The sequence below is a fragment of the Danio aesculapii genome, chromosome 21 (genome assembly GCF_903798145.1).
Source record: "Danio aesculapii chromosome 21, fDanAes4.1, whole genome shotgun sequence".
Classification (NCBI taxonomy): domain Eukaryota; kingdom Metazoa; phylum Chordata; class Actinopteri; order Cypriniformes; family Danionidae; genus Danio; species Danio aesculapii.
This window is the reverse complement of record NC_079455.1, coordinates 18,018,350-18,040,239: the sequence shown is the minus strand read 5'-3', so window position 1 is coordinate 18,040,239 and position 21,890 is coordinate 18,018,350. Positions and strand designations below refer to the sequence as shown.

The window sequence follows — 21,890 nt, the reverse complement described above, 5'->3', positions numbered from 1 at the left end:
TTATTATCATCATGTACATTTATTATCATAATAGATAATATATATATTATATTAATGCATATAAGAATAAATGCAGTTTTTGTTTCAATTTTTTAAACATTTTTAGGTAAAATATATTAGCCCCTTTAAGATAATTTTTTTTCGATAGTCTACTGAACAAACCATAATAATAAAATAACTTGTCTAATTACCCTAACCTGCCTAGTCAACCTAATTAACCTAGTTAAGCCTTTAAATGTCACTCTAAGCTGTGTAGACGTGTCTTATAAATATCTAGTAAAATATCATGTACTGTCATCACGACAAAGATTAAATGAATCAGTTACTTATATACAGTATGTGTATATACAATATATATATATATACACTGATCAATATGTATATATATACTGATTGGCTGATAGCTGTGCAATATTCTGCAAATAACAGCACTCGTCCTCTTAAAACTTCACCCTTGTGAATTACTCCGCCCACATACAGTGACAAGCAGAGGACACTCTACAGTTTGACAAATATTGCTGCTGTTGGACAACATAATGTCCTTTTGAGGCTTTTTTAGTCAAGAATGTAGTTGTTTAGATTGCAACTATGCAGATTATTTATAAGGATAGTGCCTATTTTAAAATACTTAATTTCAGAGCATCGGATTCAGTGCATCAGCCGCTGTCAGCCTGTCTGAGCAGTACAAAGAAAGTGAAGAAAGTGACGGTTGATGTTTCTCGTACAAAAGGGGTTTTGAGTCTCTCCGTGTTTAATGTTCTTTTTTATACACACAATTATGCTGTTGAACTATCGTATAAACGCAATATCACACTCATAGCATTGCGATGTGGCTGTATATTGTTACTGGTGGAGGCACTAAGGCAAGATGCATGCCTCCCACCAGAGCCGATATACAGCCACATAGCAAAACTATGAGTGTGATTGTTAACAGTATATATATATATATATATATATATATATATATATATATATATATATATATATATATATATATATATATATATATATATATATATATATATATATATATACAAATTGACAGTCCTAATTATATAAAATATATAACATCATGGTCTCTTAATTGTATATAAAAAACGAAAGTTAAATTCTGAAAGATGACTCAATACAACTAAACTGCCTTAAACTGATGGACACTGGGCCAAAAAGACAAAAGTGTTGTTTGTGCATTAATATAATGACTGTAGAGGACTGTAGGACAATAAATAACCACATTAAGAATCCCATAAGAGCTTTACAGTGAACTGTGATACTCACAATGTGCAACTGCAGGTAATCTCCCAGGCCCTGGCTGCTCTCCACCTGCACCAGGATGGCATCGCTCTGCTGGGTACTGAAGCCCACAGCCAAACGGTCCGCCCGGGTGCTTGGCCGATCATTGGGGGCCCAGGTGTACGTGATGAGCGCTCCTCCTCTTCCAAAAATATACGTGGTACCAGCTGCAAAATGAAGCGAAACACAAAAACCCTAAGCTGAAGATTCAGAGATGTTACATGAGAAAAATAAGAATGAAAGCGAGTGAAATGTTACACGGCGCAGCAGGAGGGCACACCGCTCTGAATGTGTGAGGCAAAATGGATGCTAAAGAAACCTCTCACATTTCATATTTGCCCTGCGCGCTGCCTCATATGAGATTAAAGTCTCCCGGTCTTTAATAAGTTGCCATCTGTTCTGATGTTCCTTGAATGCTCATTTGCAATGTGCTTCCTCAGTGACAAACGTCATATTCAGGACTGCCATTTCACATTCAAACCTCTTACGCTGATGTGAAGGATGAAGCAATAGATGGAGGTGTAAAAAAATGATGCGAGGGCTAAAGCATAGGTGTGAAATAGATATTAACAGTGAAAGTTTAAGAAGAAGAAAAATTGCACATAATTTATTTTAAGGTACAATTTTCGTTATTAAAAAAACATTAACTAACTGACTTTTGGCTTAATTAACTCTTAATTTGCTACTTATTAATATTTATTAAGGTAGTAGTTGGGTTTAGGTATTTGGTAGGATTAAGGATAAGATGATGCAGATAATGTGCTCTTTAAGTACTAAAAACAACCAATGCTAAGCAGGGGTAAAAGGTTGATTCTAATGGCCCATGCACTTTGGGGGTCCCCACAGATCTATTAGTATTAATTAGATTTATTAGTATTATATTTATTTGTATTAACAGTAATAACAGGGGGTCCAACCTCAAATATACTTTCATATGGCCCAGACAGACTTGCTAGAAGTCAATCAGTACTGAAATTACAACATCAACTACTGAAAACATCCATTTCCCTGGTCATTAAACACCACTGATTGGTCATTTTGTTCACATGATCATCAGATACTGTGATTGGCACCAATGATCATCGCTTGACTTTCTTCACCAAATGCTTACACAAATAGATGGACACTTGAGCATTTAAAAGCCATGTCTACCTGAGGAACAGTCTATGTGTAAATTACTGAATTTATAAGTATGAAAACATGTTTGAAATATTTTTCGTTGAAATAATCACAGCTTAAATAAACAGATATGTTAAATTTCAGGACCTAAAAATACAAACCCGGGAATTCAAGTCATTAAAATGCAAGAACTTGTTAATTCGGTGCATTATTTTTTCAGTTTGTGCTATTCAACAAGATTTTTAATTTAATACTTTTGGCATTGATTTTGTTCCATAGAGACGCAACTCATGAGGGTAGGTCACGTGATCATGACAAAATGGTGGATGTAGTATGTCCGAGTTCTATTCATACTGTTCACATTCATACTGTATAGAACATACTTTTCTTACGGCAGAGTAGTACATTTAAATTCTAATGCAGTACCTACTCAGTAGTAGGTGATTTCGGACTCAGCTCAGATACAGAATCAGACCAAAAAATGACAGTAAGTGACTTTTACCTACTAGTATTATTTTTTATAATAAAAAAAGTCTAATTACTGATCTAAAATTAGGTAAAAACTATGAATATTTGTTCAGTGATGTATTGTGTAACATTTCAAAGCAGATATGACATAAAGAAGCCTTGTTTAATGAAATCATGTGGCCTTGACAATTATATATGTTCTCTGAACCACTCATTTAAAAAAAGAATATTAATAAAGGCTTTATGAATAAGTGTTTTGAAAGCTGCTATCACCATGGGTACATACATTTGGCTTTCTTAATATGCAAATGGTTTAAAGCAAACAATTAACCATGACTTACAGATATGCTCACTGAATACAAACCCAACAGATCACTCAGATCATTAGGATGAAGTAAATTAGAAATTTCAAGAGCTCAGTCAAAGCAGGGTGAATCCGCCTTCAGCTACTACGCCCCCCGCTGCTGGAACCGGCTACCAGAAATGATCAGATGTGCTCCAACATTAGGTACATTGAAATGAAGATTTGAAACACATCTGTTTAGCTGTGCCTTTACTAAATGAGCACTGTGCCATGTCCTAAAGAGCACAATATTATATCTTTCTTTTTTATTCTTGTATGTTTAACACATCTTAATCAATTTTTATCTGTTTTAATAATTTTTAATTCTATTTAAAATATATTTTTCTTGTTTCTTGTTTCTTTTATTCCTGTTTATGTAAAGCACTTTGAATTACCATTGTGTATGAAATGTGCTATATAAATAAACTTGCCTTGCATTTATTTGCCTTGCCATGACTTGATAGTTATGTCTAAATTCTAACACCGCACAATATACACTGAGTTTTAGAAATCATAAAGCACTGAGCTAACATATAAGAAACATTACGCACAAAAAAACACATTTATTTCTGGGTTCAATTGTTATTCAAGCACAACCAGATAATGTGCATAAGCTTTTACAAAAGGTAACGCATATGTTGACAGTCTGCTTCCAAAATAAGAGTCTCTCATAATAATAATAAATTGTCTAGTCACAGAGTCTCACTAAGACAATTGGTTTGGATTTGAGATTCATTCTATTGGTGGATTTCAGAGCAAACTTTACCAACTTCTTGCCCTCTCTGCACACTTGGGTGCTAATATTTCACCACGATTGGACATGGCATCGAATCAAGGCGGCTGTATAGAAATGAGGATGTGAAATGGAGCCTGTGTGGTGCTGCGTCAGCTTGGTCAGAAAGCACCGCGGGACGGGATGGATGCCCGACATGCTTTAAACTGCCAAGCTATCTGCGCTGAAACAGCCCTAGAGAGTGAACCTGGGCAACTGCGTTGGCCGATTTGCCAGGGTAAAACGAGAGGTGGTAATGTGAGCCGCCTCACTGTTGAAGTGCAACAGCACAGCAACAGACTGCGCGAATGTCAAGTTAAGCTGTAGTTAATGAATAGTGTTGAGTATTGCATAAAAAGATGTTAAAAGTATGTTTAATATCATTTTTTTTATTGTACTTGGTGCTTTTGCAATTCTAAATGAGTCCTAATGTCATTTGTTTTTTATATTATATTATATATTATATTATATTATATTATATTATATTATATTATATTATATTATATTATATTATATTATATTATATTATATTATATTATAATATATTATTATTTATTCCAAATGATGTTAGGTTTAAATATCAAAGTGGTGATATTTGTATGTGTTCGTTATGTGTAGTTGTGCAAAATGGAGTGTTGTTAGACTAATATTTTGTATTATTTATCATTATCATTTATTTGTAATGTACAAAGGTGGCAAACGAATATCCCATGGATTAACAACAATGTATAATCTAATCTAATCTAAATTTACTTTATATATTTAATTCTTTTTTATGTATCAATCTTTTAAAAATATAGACATTTATTATTATTATTTATTGTTTTTACAGCATTTGTTAGTCTCTGTTAATTTTAGCAAAAAAAATAAAATAAAAAAAATTTTTAACTATGTGAATCATTTTTATGAAGTATCGCTTTAGAAACAGATGAATTAAAATGTATATCATGCATTTTATTTTCATGGTTCCACACAGCATGCTTTCATTTGTTTCTATGGTTACTCATTGTTTGATTCAACACACCTGTTCCTCATTTATTTCATAAGTTTGCCTTTTGTGTATGTACACACACAAAAGGTGTGTCCCAAATCGCATACTCATGCACTATTCTATGCCATTTTGTAGTATAAATAGTGTATACTATTCATAATAGCAATCACAATAAAAAACTCTAAAAATATTACGTGCACTTTAATTACTCGGATGATGCACTTATTCTACCGTCAAAATGAAGAGAGTAATGTTGGACACTTCACACACTCAACGAGTGCAGCTTTGCTCATGTAGCAGAAGGAGCGGAGCTCATGTTGGATTACTTTATTTATTTTGGATTGTGAAAGCAAAATTCTTCTACAAGAGTGCTTATACCGCCGATGGTGAATGCGGTTATACTCATGGCAGGTATTATTTGGTACTTTGGTCATTTATTTCACTAATTCGGTAACCGTCAAACGTCATCAGGGATACTGTTTGAATTTCCACCAAAAAACATCAGTAGTCCATTTGGGACAACACTACATTCATATACTATGCTTTTGAGTGTGTAAGTGCATAAGCATATAATGCATAAGTGCATAATGTATAGTGTGTCATTTGCGACGCAGCTGTAGCCCTCAGTTTATTTAGTCTGCTGCTTGTGTTTCGTACACACCATCTTTTTTGTTTTCATAAAATGCAGATTTCTGATCGTCTACTAAACACAGGTACTGCAGCTTTCCATGACTCCGCCTAACTTATTAACTGTTTGCTAAACGGCAGATTTTTCACCTCTCTCACACATTTCACCTAAATACCAAATGCCAAAGTGGAGCCACCTGTCATTCCTGGCGCTTGTGGTCGTCTAAATGAGCAAACAGAAGAGGTGTGGGGAAAGTAATTAAGTGATCTGGCGAGTGGTCCCTGAGGCGGGATGTGGGTTACAGAGTGCTGAACACCTGCTCACAAAAGCTGCTAACTAACTTGTTGAGTTTGGGCCGCCACGCATCACAACAACTGTTTGAACTGCTGAAATATGAGGAACGCTTCTAATGAATCGCCAAAACACATGGGATCAATCAGGCTTATTCGTTTAATTGGCGCTAAAGTATCTGTTGTCAGCGGGGTCCAAAATTAACAATCGCCAAGTGATGAACGCAAGCAGAAGTTGTATTGGCTATTAAGCCAATTAAATCTGGTTGCCAGTAACTTAATTCAGAATTGCAAAATAATAGAAGGTTTAAATCAAATTATATTAATGATAGTCTGACCCTTAATGATGTAACAGAAAATAAAAGCATGGTGTGTAGGAAAGTATCCCCTAGGCTACGAGGTGAATCACAACAGTACAAATTTTCATTTTAAAGCAACATCTCAGACAAAATAATGGCTGTCCTTCAATAAGGGAAAGAATTACAGTACCACGAAGCACTATGAAGGACAAAAAAATACAATCTTTTTCAAGTTAAGTGAAAAATATACAAATATCTAAGCATTCTGAGAGCAAGAGTGGGTGATTCATGGGAGTGGGTGGATCTAAAGATCTATACTGGTTCTTTTTTCTTGATGTGACGTTTTGATTAGTTGAATTGTCTTAGAGTGCTTTTACACTTAGTTCAATTGCCTGGACCAAACTCAAGTTCGATGAACCCCCCCCCATCCCCCCCTGCCACCTTCTTGGCTGGTTTGTGTTCACACCATCTTTTTTCCTTCTGAATCTGGTACACTTTCATCATCAAGCTGCTGTTTTGTATACAGCTGTTGCTAGGTGACAGCCACACAAGTAAAGTGGCAAAATGGAGACGTCCGTATTTCATGGTCATTCTGCTTTTACTGAATCTTTTGCTTTTGTTACCAAAACCAAAATACAGAGAGCCACTTGCATCTATCTGACGCAAAAATGTTTTAAAATACATCATGTTCAGAACAACATGTGATGTCTGCAGAAGTCGTTTTTGGTGGAGACAAGCAGACATTATCACTGTTTGCACTGGGTCAGTCCTGCTTGTCTCCAAGGTAGGTGATAAACAGACATACACACATGAAAATTATGAAAACTAAAGTTTGTTGTACAGTTGGCAGTGTTTCACTACATATAAAATTGTATGTGACAAATAAAGTTTTTTTTAATCATCATCATCATCACCATCATTTTATTGGCAAATTTTGGCCTTTATACTGTAAACAGTCAAGTCTGACCCCAGGGGTATGATTCATTTTGGCACTGTATTCATTCATTTTCTTTTAGACTTAGTCCCTTAATTAATCTGGGGTCGCCACAGCAGAATGAACCACTGCTTAAATGTATATTAAAAAATAATAAATATAACATTTTATACACGTATTTCAGATGCTGTAATTAAAATGTTATTTATAAAAGCTTTTACATCTTATATTGCACTTTTACAAAATGTTTCTTTATAAAAGAGTTCTATTTGGCACCAAAAAAGGTTCTACAATTGGTACAAGCTGAAGTAACCCAATTTAGTACAGTTTAGAATGAGCAATTCTTTTAATTATTTGTCACAGCCTATATTCAATAAAATTTTACCTCTAGTAAAAAAAAACCCTCTAGTTTATCTGTTCTTGATATGATTTATTAAAATGCATAACTCAATGATGTGACATGCATGTGGCATATTTCTCAAATTGATTCTTCTCCCTAATTTATCTTATTTCCTGTTTTTAAAAGCTACCTCTCGTCTGACCTGTCTTCCCCTCAAATGTGTGATGTTTGTGTATGGTCGGAGGGGTCCAATTACGCTACATGTAAAAGTGTATGTGACAAATAAAGGTTTTTTTTCTTCATCATCATCATCATGATCATTTTATTTGCAAATTTGGCCTATATTAACACGTCACGTCTGACCCCAAGGGTATGAATTACTTAGGGCTTGACTGTATATTAAACATAAATAAAACATTTTAAACATGCAGTTTAGATGCTGTAATTAAAAATGTTATTTAAAAAGATCTTATATTGCACTTTTGACGAATGTTTCTTTAAAAAAGAGTTCTTTTTGGACTCAAAAAGGAGCTACTTTTGGTACAAGCTGAAGTAATCCAATTTAGTACAGTTTAGAACGAGCAATTCTTTTAATTATTATTAAAATAAATAAATAAATAAATAAATAAACTATAAATTTATATAGTAGAAACAGACATTGAATTATTTACAAACATTAAATTACCTGCAAATTTTTTAAGTAAAAGTAAAAATAAAAAATAAAAAGTAAAAATAGTTTATAATAGTTTGCAGCCTATATTTAATATAAATTCATCTCAGTATAAAAGCTTCTAGTTTATCCATTCTTGATATGATTGTATTAAAATCCGTAACTCAAAGATTTGACACAGTTGTGGCATATTTCTCACATTAATTCACCCAGACAAAATATTAGGTACAAAACCACAATGAGTCTTGACGTCTGTGACAGGCACAGCTTCACTGAGAGATGAATACAGACTCGTCTCATATTACTCTCCGCAAAATAATTATTTTATATATACATTTAAATAAAAATGATGCAAAATACAGATTCATAGTTGTTAGGAAATATTTATGGCTGAATTTTCTCCATTTACAATCCATTGACAGTTGCGTTGTCTGCTTCGCTACATAAACCATACAGTGATCCAGACAACCCATGTGACTCAAGGACGTTTTTTATGGGACTCTAAACCTGACGATTCACAGCAGAGGTGAAACTTAACCACTGCTATCATGATGCAATCAGAAAGTGTCTAAAGTCTCCAAAACACAATTGATTTCCTCACTTGGAAGGAATCAGAATTTATTGTCCTGGTTATTTTCTAAACGTTGAAATCTTATTCTACTCTATATCACTTTAAGCGTGCGCTATACAAATCAATATCGCTTCGCATAGGCCTCTGAAAATGCTACCTACCTATATACGCTTTCGATGGGTTATGACCTCATTTATCCACCCTTGAGCTATGATATGACATATGTACTCTTTTTCCATAGGCCAAAAAACATCCTCTTTTAAAAACAAACATACGATTTGGTACATTTAATCCATTAGGTTGCACTCAGATTGTTTGTGTTATTCTGCAATAGCCCTTTTGTCAGGCTTTAGTCTAGTGGAATAAGCGAAAGCCATTGCATTAAGCTCCTGATAGGTTAAGCATTTGTAAACAGTGTTTAATTCAATAAGCACACTGAATGAACTGTCCACACATGCTGTCTTTGGGGAAGAAAAAAAGTCTTGGAGGCAAAAATTCAATTTTTCTGCTTCAGTTACTTCCTGCATTTCACCTTAAAAGACTTGGCTGGTGCACTGAGCAAGATAAAACCAGCTCCTGAGCCGCGTGCTATTAAAAACTAGCAGTCACAATGACTTTTTGTAATCCTTACTGTATAAAACCAGAATTTGGGGCAGGATATATTTGAAGAGTTTTTTAGATCGTCACAAGGATGAGTCATCTGTTGCTTCTTGGTGTTTTAAAGGTTGTTTTTATTGTTAGGCTAAAATTGCATTCATTCTTTGACATTTTGAAGATACATTATCAGTAGTTTATAGAATAAAAGGGAGTCTGATTAAATCAATCTATTAAATTTAGGAATTATGTAAATCTATGTTCAAAATAGATTAAGTGCCTTCATATTTACATATTTTTTAAGGTGGAATGCATGACCTACTTAAAGAAAAACATAATACGATTAATTATTAAGATCTAAAATAATTATTAATAATATAAAAATAAAAATAATAACATAAAAATTATTTAGATTTATTTGATTTTTTTTTAATACAATACCAGTCAGAAGTTTGGGGTCAGTAGGATTTTTAAATGTTTTAAAATAAGTTTATCCTGTTCATCAAGGCTGCATTTATTTAATCAAAAATACAGTAAAAATGGTACAAATGTGAAACGTTATTGCAGTATAAAATAACTGTTCAAAAGTTGTTTATAATTTTATTTAATTATTTATTCCAGTCATTTTAACGTCATTTGTAACTTTATGAATTTTCAGCTTTTTATTACAGTCTTCAGAGTCACATGATCCTCCAGAAATCATTATTAATATTAACTGTTATTATTATTGCTAATTATAATATTGCTAATATTAATGGTAATAGTAATAAAAGCAATAATGACTGGAGTAATAGTTTCATTTGAAACTACATAACATTTTTTAACTACAAGCAGTTATTTAAAGTTGTATTAAAAAATTTACAATATATATATTTTTTGCATTTAATAAATGTTGCCTTGATGAACAGAATAATTTTCTAAAAAAAAAAAAAAAAAACTGACCCCAAACTTTTGACCGGTAGTGTATGTGTATACATAAATATAGATAGAGATTAATGCCCTCATATTAACATAATTTTAAAGTGGAATGCATAATATATATATATTATCATGCGTTCCATATATATATTTATTTATTTATATACATATATTTATATACATATATTTTTAAATACAACAGGGAAAATATGTATTGAACACATCACCATTTTTCAGCAAAACTCTCTCATTAGTTAGTTAGCAACCCTCTCATCATTGTAAATTAAGATTCCTGCTTCATTCCAACATCAACATTATCAGGATGAAGATGAAACCAGGGTGGACACTTCCAAAACATAGCCTCTTAAATGCCTTCAGAGAAAGAAAATGAAGCTGTAGATTGGCCCAGCCATAATCTGACTTGAGTCCAATATAAAATTAAAGATCAGATTTGATAAACGAGAACCATCAAGGTTTTTACACTCTGTTGAAGTCTGTGTAAAACTCACACCTGAACAATGCTTGTATTTTCATTCTCCATATGAGAGACATCTTTAAGCTGCCATAACCAAAAACGCCTTTTATATAAAGTATTAAATCCGATTCAGTAGTTCAGTAATTTTTTCCTTGTGTCATTTCATTGTTATTACAAAAAAACAACTAATTTTTCAGATTTTTTTGTTTTGTTTTGTATTATTTTTTATGATCGTATTGTTTGGGTTTTTATCAAAATCTGGTTCAATTTTATGTCAACAGCTTCTTTAGAAATATTATTCCCAGAAAAAAACATGACATGTACAACACTTATTTTCCCCTTTTCCCCCCTTGTAAAATACTAGTAGACTATGTGTGTGTGTGTGTGTGAGTGTGTGTGTGTGTGTGTGTGTGTGTGTGTGTGTGCGTGTGTGTGTGTGTGTGTGTGTGTGTGTGTGTGTGTGTGAGAAAACTAACTCTATTTTAAATTCAAATCATGTTAATTTATCTATGATGACATTTTATACCACATGACTGTTCTACCTTTCTTATTTCACGCTTCTCAGATTAATAAACAACACACACTTTTTATGATAATATCACTATTCAAACCCCCGTGGAATAAAGAGCAAACACCTAATGACAAAAGCTAAATGAAAAAACACTTTTCCTCTTCATCACCTCCCCAATGAACAGTTGAGCGATATGATTTATTCCCACTCTTTTCATGCAGCTTGGGAAGCAGGTTTTACATGTTTCTTCTTTTCAAAAAGGCAAACAACAATAAAGTGCTGGGATTGGATTTCACTGAAGGCTCCTGTGAGATGCGGTGATTAGATAAGCTCTGTGTATGGAGGCTAAAAGCAGGCGAATATAGTTATTTGCCTTGAGTTCCCAAATGGCCAAAGAAGGACGGACGGATATTGGATTCTTGTCCACTGCATCATATGTACACAATCTGGACACGAGAGCTCTGGAAAACAAAGTCAGCAATCTGTATGGACCCGCGAATGAAGCCAGGAGATGTTGAACACCACAAAAAAACGCTCCGGAGATATTTGTGCAAGATTTCATATTTCTCGAATTAATTATTTCAAGTTATTAAGTGATGCTGCAGTAATGTTTTAATGAGCGATACTGCAGCAAGGGTATAGCGCAGAATAATAATGAAAGAAATAGCTCATTTGCCATTGTTTGTGTTAGGAGAGGTGCAGCATACTTCAGATGGATGATTTTATTGCACCACAGGGTTGCATAATCATAAAGTCAATGTATATTTATATATATATATTCTTGTTGACTCGCAGAAAAACAATCACTGGCGCAGTATGCTTTAAAGGTACTTATATTGAATTTTCAGGTTCTAATATACACTCTTAGAGAATGTGAAGTTCATGGTATCAAGAAATGGCATTTATCTTAAATGTTTAATGTTGTCTCATTTATACATTAAAACAATCTCACAGATGTAGAAATGGTGTAAAGTAGTCACTGGAAATACGGCCAAAGGTGTATGTACAAATTATTGTATGTGCAAATTTATTATGCCTCAGTTCACTGATTCTGTTTCTTCTGGTCATGATCATGTGGGGAAGCAGCACTGTTTTATCATTCTACATCTATTTTATGTTTCTGTTATAATGCCTCTATGTGCAGTCAAATTAAACAAACAATGTGTTAAAGAATCTTTTCTAATGACCTGTTTTCTATAATTTCTATAAAACCAAACCGTAAATTTAGGGTGCATGATGTCATTAGCATGGAAATAAAAAACGCTTTGTTTCTTGTCCAAACATCTCAATATTCTTAAATCAAGAAGCATTTTCTAGACAAGCAAAACAAATTGTCTTGTTATAAGAATAATATGTCAAGATGAAGCAAGTTTTTTCCAAGCAAAATAATCTTAAAATGTAAAATATGTTGCTCTGGTTACGTTTTGTTTCAAGTTTCAGTTGATGAATACACTAGAGGGAGCTGTTTCTTAGAATTAGTTTTGTTTTTCAGATACACATCTTTCTTGTAAAATTCCATGAGAAGGCAAGGCTTGTTATCTATCTTATTAAGCAAACCAATGACCTAAATTCCCTCCTAATTTCAAGCATTAGTGTTTTAAAAAGCCAACCTTATCGAAAAGTGACTACAATTTTATCTTGATTTTACATTGCATTATCTTTTTTGTGGAACTGTGCTTCACCAGACTCAAACCTAAGAATTCTGCATCACAACAATATACAATGTGAGCAAACTGAACACACCAGGAAATGTATCCATATATAGATTTTAAGCATGTTTTGCAGTTTCACATAAATAGGCTAAATAATTTAATTACAGTAAGCATGTGTTGAAAATACCTGGTCATATAACTTGATTATATTTATTTTGGGGGATTTATACTCAAAGACAATTTAAACTAACTCGTAGTATTACATTTGTCTTCCATCTCACGCACCATTGTAAATTGTTAAAGGCTCAGGATGTAATTTTTGCTGCTAGAGGGGTGAATATTCACAACAAACAAATGCGCAGTAAGTTGACACCTTGACCTTGACCTTGAGTGTGGAATCATGGGAGTTGTAGTTTTAATTACATACTACGAGACTCGTAAGAGAAATGTACATGGATGAGCTATATTCAAAATATATGATCATGGTAGTAGGCTTGACAGCCATTGAAGTGAAACAAGACCAAAAGCATGAAAAGCAGCAGATCTTTTATTATGCCACAGTTCACTGATTCTGTTTCTTCTGGTCATGATCATGTGGGGAAGCAGCACTGTTTTATCATACTACATCTATTTTATGTTTCTGTTATAATGCCTCTATGTGCAGTCAAATTAAACAAACAATGTGTTAGAGATTCTTTTCTAATGACCTGTTTTCTATAAAACCATACTGGAAATTTAGGGTGATGATGTCATTAGCATGGAAATAAAAAACGCTTTGTTTCTTGTCCAAATATCTAAATATTCTTAAATCAAGAAGCATTTTCTAGACAAGCAAAACAAATTGTCTTGTTATAAGAATAATATGTCAAAATGAAGCAAGTTTTTTCCAAGCAAAATAATCTTAAGTCAAAAGGAAAAAAACAAGATTATTTTGCTTACCTCATATTATTTCTTAAGATATTTGAGAATTTTTAAAACAAGACTAAGAATAGCAATTTTTCAAGCAAATATATCACACTGTTCTATTGTATTTATACAGTTGAAGTCAGAATTATTAGCCCCTCTAAATTATCAGTCCCCCTGTTTATTTTTTTCCCCCAATTTCTGTTTAACGGACAAAAGAGCTTTTTAGAACATTTCTAAACATAATAGTTTTAATAACTCATTCCTAATAACTGATTTATTTTATCTTTGCCATGATGACAGTAAATAATATTTTACTATATTTTTCAAGACACTTCTATACAGCTTAAAGTGACATTTAAAGGCTTAACTAGGTTAACTAGGCAAGTTAGGGTAATTAGGCAAGTTACTGTATAATGATGGTTTGTTCTGTAAAAAATTAGCTTAAAGGGGCTAATAATTTTGACCTTAAATTGGATTAAAAAAAAATTAAAACGGCCTTTATTCTAGCCAAAATTAAACAAATAAGACTTTCTCCAGAAGAAAAAATATTATCAGACATTCTGTGAAAATTTCCTTGCTCTGTTAAACATCATTTGGGAAATATTTGAAAAAGAAACATATATAAATATAAAGGGGGGCTAATAATTCTGACTTCAACTGTATATATATATATATATATATATATATATATATATATATATATATATATATATATATATATATATATATATATATATATATATATATATATATATATATATATATTTATATTTTGTTCAAATTGTATATACAGTATTTAGTTTAGTAAACAGACACTCAAACGGCTTAGCTTCCATGATATTTGTTTTTATGTTTCGAGCATACAGTCCAGTTTTTCATCTTTCAACTTAAAAATTGCCAAAGCAAAGTACTGTACTTCATTCTCAAAAATCAAATCATTATATTTTTTGCCTGATTTTATTCATCCACCAGCTGTCCGTTTAACACTTTGCTTGAATTCATTCACACGATGGAGGATTTTAGCAGGCGATGTGTATGCGTAAATCAGTGTACATCTAGAAATATGTATAAATTCACGTGTAAATTCAAAGAGACAAGATAATCTATGCGGTATGTGACCTGACATTTCTATGACAATTCATGGGTCATGACCATCCTCGTACCCACGCTTAATCCAACATTCAGAGAAGTCACGATGAGCTCAAAGCGGCAAACAACCCCGTCACTCCTCTTTTATTCATGATCAAGTCAAGCAGTGTAAGTTTCCTTGGCACGTGGTATCAAAATATGGTTGTAAAGTGATGAATAACTTGCTACATATTTCGGTCACATTTTACAGTACGTGTTAAAATGTGTTTACTAATATGAACTAAGCTTAAACAATTACTTTATAGCATTTATTAATCAGTTAGCAAATGAAGAGTTCAGATGTAAAAAACCTCTTAGTGCCATCTGAAATTTTCTTCTAAAATTAGCATTTTTTTCAGACTCCTCTATTTATGTTCACTTATTAAACATTAAAGGCAATGAAAAGAATGTTTAACTTGCCATAAAAGTGAAATTACTTAACTTATCATAGGAACCTGAGAAAAAAAGCTCATTATAGGAGAAGGTACTCTTCATATATTAATGCATTATTACATTTTTAATTGATTCTTAACATTATAATGCATTTAATGTTATATATGCATACTTTTTTAATAACTAACTACAAAAATGAATTATTACTGTAATAAATGTATTGTTTAGTACCACGTCACAATATTTGGAGTATAATTTCACTCAATGCTTATATAATAATGGACGATTAGCATTGAATTAGATTTGTCAATATGCATATTCATATGCATTTTACAAAAGGTGTAATTGTACCAAACATTAATTTACATACATTTCCACAGAGACAGAAATGTACAGCACTGACTTATTAAAGAGCCCTTATTATGGCTTTGAATGAATCGCCATGGTAACGAGTCTTTAGCCGTGCCGGCGTAAGGTTAATATGAAACTCAAGCCCCGCCCATTTGATTAGTGCACAGACCTAGGAAAATTGAAACCCCCAGCCCCGTCCCCAAACACTGTAGCAGATCCCGGTTGAATCATGTCATGAAGACGCTGTGCTCTTAAGTGTGAGGGAAAGTTAATGTTATTTTCCCTACCCAAACATGTCAAGAGTCATTGGTTTAAGCTTATTTTTGCAAAAGTAACTCAGCATTATAGCCCCAGCCTTGTGCTGTGTTCCTGTCATTTTTCTTATGAGTGCTTCAGCAATCTACACGCTTACAACAGGGGATTCATCGGTCGTTTGTTAAAGGAAGGACCAGAAAAGACTATTGATGTATGGGACTTTGACAGAGCTTGACAGGAACTTCACAGTACACAGTTCATGGATCAGTTCCTTACTCCATTTTACAAGTGTAAGTAAGGGTATTTAAAATGGTTGCCTCCTTGTAATTGCAAATTATGGATTTAATTGTGTTTTGTTACTTGTAACCACTTTTACTCTATCTGGTTAACTCTTTATCTTCTCATATCGCGTCCAAAACCACGTTGAAAAAGTGCCGCGTACCGCTTTGTTTACGGATTTAAATGCATTTGTGAGCTCGCAATCTACTGTCATTTGTTGCTATGGCCACCGTTAGCTGATCCTACACACTTGCGGCGGTCAAGTTTCAAAATAGTTCAGCTTTTGCCACTGTGTGGATTTATACTGAGTGTGTGTCACTGTTTTTACTAATGGTTAAGAATAGAGCTATTTGCTGCTGTTAAACTGCACTGCTTTAATGCACTCCTGAACTGGGCTCACACATACTCTCTTGCACTGAAAGCAGTCGACCAATCACAACAGATTGGGGCATTGGAGACCCCCAAAACCAAAATATGACCCTTGCATAATAGCATAATGCATAATAGGGGCTCTTTAAAAACCATGAGAAGGAGGGCCTGTCCTTAGGATATGCCTAAGTTATGCAACACATTACCTGTGTCTATTAGGATAGGTGCTTCCATGCATTGCTTAAAGAAACTCTTTAAGACTCATCATTTAAAAGTGATTAATTTGTGATTTATCACTGTCAGATATTATTCAATTTGCAACTTTGATTATTAACACTTCATAACCAACTGGTTGACCTTTTATCCATTAATTGCTTATTACTATTTATCAGAGTTCTGTCAGCATATTAATCAATACAAGACCAAAAAAATATTTTCAAGGTGTGCACCTTAAAGGGTTCATTGTTTTTATTGTTTTTATTGAGTTTTGTGGTTATTACTGTTATTTTATTGTGTAATTTTGTGAGTTTGGCTTTGTTTGAATTCTTATTTTGCTTGTATACACTGTAGCGCTTCATAAATAACATGTATTATCATTATTACCATCCTTCTTCTTATCATTATTATTATTATTATTATTATTATTATTATTATTATTATTATTATTATTATTATTATTATTATTATTATTATTATTATTATTTCTATTATTATTTCTATTATTATTTCTATTATTATTATTATTATTATTATTATTATTATTATTATTATTAACAGCTTTCAAGCGTACGATACTGAAGCATTAATATCATCTAAACAGATTATTGATGTAGTGAAAATAGCTAAAATGCTAAATATTTATGTATACATTTCTTTACTCGCAAATGATTCCCTTTGAATACTGAAATCTTTTAATTAGCATTTTCAAATGCTTTACATTTTGTTCTCTGAGTGATTGAGGGTTACAAAATATAAAAAGATTGCAATTTAAAACCTTAAAATGAATAATATTTCTGTAATAATTCATCCATTATTATGATGCATCACACAAGCTGTAAATGTGACAAATTAATACCTACATATGAACACAAACAAAGCCTGGCTGATTTTTGATTCTAAAAATATAATGGAAAGTAATAACAGAGGAAAAATATGAGGGAAATAATGATTCCTTGATGAATTTGGATTATACGCCAAAAACAAACCAGCTGCCACTTTTGGGACAACTACAACGTTTTTGTTAGATCCATCCCAAGTATTTTTCTATGGATTCAGTTCAATTGCTTCTCTTTTTTTCCTGTTCATTAGATGTTTAGCTGCGACGTTATTGCTAGAATTACAATTATAAATATATATATATATATATATATATATATATATATATATATATATACTGACCAAAGACTGAATCCTGCCTTTAAATATTCCTTGAAAGACCGTCGTTCCTTTGAACCAACACATTTAAAAATTCATCAGAAAGGAACCTTTGTGACTGATGAATTTTTAACTCCAATATTTGAATCATGCACAGCATAATCAGCCCAGACTCCGCAACATTCATTTCCAAGCTATTTTCATAACACACGCCTGTTCAAACATACCGTGTGTAATATAAAACACATGCTCATCTGTAGTGTTTGTAGAGTGATTAACCTTTCCGATAAGTTTTCCCGTCAGTCTGGAGACCGAGCTCATCAAGGTAAATGCGAACACACCATCATTTGCAGTTCATTAAATCCATGCGCTCATCCAAACTCAGACGCTTCTGACAAATCCAATATCTCACAGCCCTCCTACAGCAAACCTAGTTACAAAGTCTGTCTTATTTGAATGAAATAAAACCGTACAAAGGTTCTTTTGCAGTATATCAGATCTAACACGTTCATTTGACTGCTAACAATACTATGAGATGCTATAAAAAAACCCTCAGCAGGCATTTTATTCCAAGCAGACACAATGCAAAATCTGCAGAGGAGCAGCCGACGCAGTCTACTTAGCATTCGTCGCAGCCACTCACGTTTGCAACACAATATTTGCTTCTCTCCCACAAAACCATTCCACGGATGCCAGGGTGTATTAACCTCCTACATTACGCAGGATAAACCACACCGGATTTACACTTATTTTCCCACAGTGTGGAAGTAGACTTTGAGACTTGGTATGAGCAAGCTCTGCAGGCTAAGAACATCCTGTACATTTCAAACAGGAGCAGCAGAAATAACATGCGGCAGGGAAATTAAAATAAGACTAGGGGTGTGAGAACGACCTAATGGGATCTAAATAGAAAATAAGTTCTGTTAGCAGCATTGTGGGGCCTGTTAATAGCGACAATGCTATTTACAGTATTAGAAAAAAGCAATCTGAAAAGCCTGATTTAATTGAAACAACCTGGAATCCAATTGAGTTTTTCTGTTTTTTATGGGTTGCTTTTTTTCTAATTCATTTTATGATGCCGACCAATAATAACACTCTGGGCTTTCAGCCATAACCGTAAATAAGCTACATGGCATTTGAAAGAATATGAAAATATCAACTTTTTCTGTTCTGTAGGCGTTTTCTGATGTCTAATCACAAAGAAGCAAACATATTAGCAAAACTTACTTCCGTCTGAACATTGGCGTTTTATTGGAGAACTTCTTTGGATTACCATATTACCTTGGTTAATCAGATCTAAATGGTTTTTTAAGTTGACGGTGCGGATGGAAATCAAATGAAGACTCGTAGCCTGCAGTCAGGTTAACTGCCTAGCGCTGAAATATTAGCAATTTCATGTAATTGCGGAAACCTGGCAGTGAATTACTCTCAATGTGAGTCGCTTCAGCGAGGAACTGGACTTCCCTCTGAGAGGTGTTTATGAAGTCGCAGGCGGGCAATTCACCTCAATTTGCTTCTTGAAAATGTTGTAATTTTCAGAATATAAAGCAGAGTTCAAGGCGGTTTACCAATTGTGCTAAGGTGATGGTAGAATTTCTATAACTTAAAGATGTTGCCGGGTTCAAATCGCGTGTTGGGGTATTTCAACACAATTCTGGGTATAATATGGAAAAAAATCAACTGCTGAGTCATTATAGCGAGTGGGCGGGGCCGAGAGCCGTGGGAACTAGATGAGGCCGGAGCTTGAGTGATAATGTGAAGCACCTGTGTCGCGCACTGGCCTCGAGTCCCACGGAGGAGCTCTGGATTATACAGTAAATGGAGGAGGGACAGCAGTGGGAGATAAGAGAGGACCTGGACCTTTTATTTTACTTTTGCTTTCAGTTTAGCAGCAGTCTTCATGAGGAGCAATCTGTTTTATTTTACCAATAATAAATCATTTAGTTTATCGGTTCTCTCCTTCCTTCTTCTCAATGGGCAGGTGGCCAGTAACATTATTACAGTCATGTTTTGAACGTATTTACCATAAATTACTATAGTATTTTTTCCTGCAGGGAAGAACGAATAAGTGAATGCTTTTTCACTAAAACCCTAAACAATTAATTTTAATTAATAAAAATGTGGCGGCGTTGTGGTGCAGTGGGTAGCACTGTCGCCTCACAGCAAGAAGGTAGCTGGTTTGAGCCTCAGCTGGGTCAGTTGGCTTTTCTGTGTGGAGTTTGCATGTTCCACGTGGGTTTCCTCCAGGTGATCCGGTTTCCCCCACAAGTCCAAAGACATATCGTATAAGTGAACTGGATAAGCTAAATTGTCCGTAATGCATGTGTGTAAGTGAGTGTGTATGGGTGTTACGACCAAAACACAAAAACAATGTCATGGTTTCTGAAACAACCATGTCTTATTTCAACCATGTCTGTTTCAAATTGCATTAACACTAAATTGTACAGGAGCTTGGTCTCTAAAGCAATTTGAGAGCACAAATAAATGTAAAACCTGTGATTCACAAATAACTGTTGATTTTACTTATGTTTTGACTTTATGTGAGCTCTTATGCCATGCTGTATTGCACAAAACTAGTGCTTGCATGAGTGGGACAGAGCAAATTTATTCTTTAAATTGGACAACATTTTTGACTGTAATGTAATATCGTACACCTTTTTAAAGCTGCGTTGGAATGATAATTATTGTAAAAAGCGGTACACAAATAAACTTGAATTGTATTGATTTGAATATGAAGATACCCCGTATCTCCAGATTGGAGGAAATGGCTTTTTTCTATTTCCATTCAGATGTGTCTCATGAAATTGCTCAACTAGGATTTCAATGTTTGACTAACATCAATAAAACAGCTTGTATGTTTGTATTTACAACGGAGAAAATAAGTATTGAACGTCACCATTTTTCTCAGAAATCATATTTCTAAAGGTGCTATTGAATTGACATTTCCACCAGATGTTGGTAACAACCAAAGAAATCCACATTTGCAAAGAAAACTAAACTAATTAAATTACAAATGAAGCTACGTGTAATAAAATAAAATGACACAGGAAAAAAGTATAAATACATTAAGGTGTAAAATGGCAGTGAAAGCCCAGACTGCAGCTAAAGTCTCTCAGTAGTTCTTCAGCAACCCTCTGCCATTCCTCATTGTAAATTAATATTAGCTACTTCTATATTACCAGGATCACGAAGATAAAATCAGGGTGGACATTTCAGAAAGATAGGGATGCCAAACACAGCCAAGGAAACTCTCAAATGCTTTCAGAGAAAGAAAATAAAGCTGTAAAATGGTCCAGACAATCACCTGACTCAAATCCAACAGAAAATACAAAATAAAGCTCAGATTTGACAGACGAGACCCTCAAAACATCTTTAGGCTGCCATCACCAAAAATGACTTTTAATGAAATTATTAAATACATTTCAGTAGTTCAGTACAATATCCTTGTGTCATTGCATTGTTATTACAGATAACAACATTTTTCAGATTTTTTTTGTTTTGTATTATTTATTATTTTTGTATTGTTTAGGTTTTTACCAAAATCTGATTCAATGTCATGTCAAAATTATTGAATAATCCTTATTTTCCCTGCTGTATAGGTAAAATGTCCCCTAACACATCACATTTACCTTAGGAAAGACATTTAGTGTTCTTAACTCATTTGTTAGCCAAACATAACTCCTCTAAATGATTGTTTTGTATGCATTATATAACATAACCAGATATTTTTACTTAACTTTTTAGTGATGACTTATTTATTGGTGTTTGTTTGAATATCCCAGCCAGCAACAGTAGCTCAACCAATGGTGTGAATTGGGGACATGGCTATCCATTACGCTCTCCATATATATTTGGGCTAACCCCAAAAATATTTCATTTGATTATTCTAGTAGTCTCTGAAGAAATAAAAAACAAACTCTACCTTGTTTACTGAGGAAAGATATCCTTCATGAGGTGAGATCAAATT

The 21,890-nt window shown here is 33.4% G+C and overlaps 1 protein-coding gene across 6 annotated transcripts in view; it reads right to left on the bottom strand.

Moving 5' to 3' along the window:
• nrxn2a (neurexin 2a) overlaps positions 1-21,890 on the bottom strand; it is a 564,692-nt gene that overhangs the window by 94,255 nt on the left and 448,547 nt on the right. For all 6 annotated transcript variants that reach the window (XM_056446759.1, XM_056446762.1, XM_056446760.1 and 3 more), the window contains one exon: positions 1,279-1,460. In XM_056446759.1, coding sequence (XP_056302734.1) covers positions 1,279-1,460 — 182 coding nt within the window. The remainder of the gene's footprint in view (positions 1-1,278; positions 1,461-21,890) is intronic.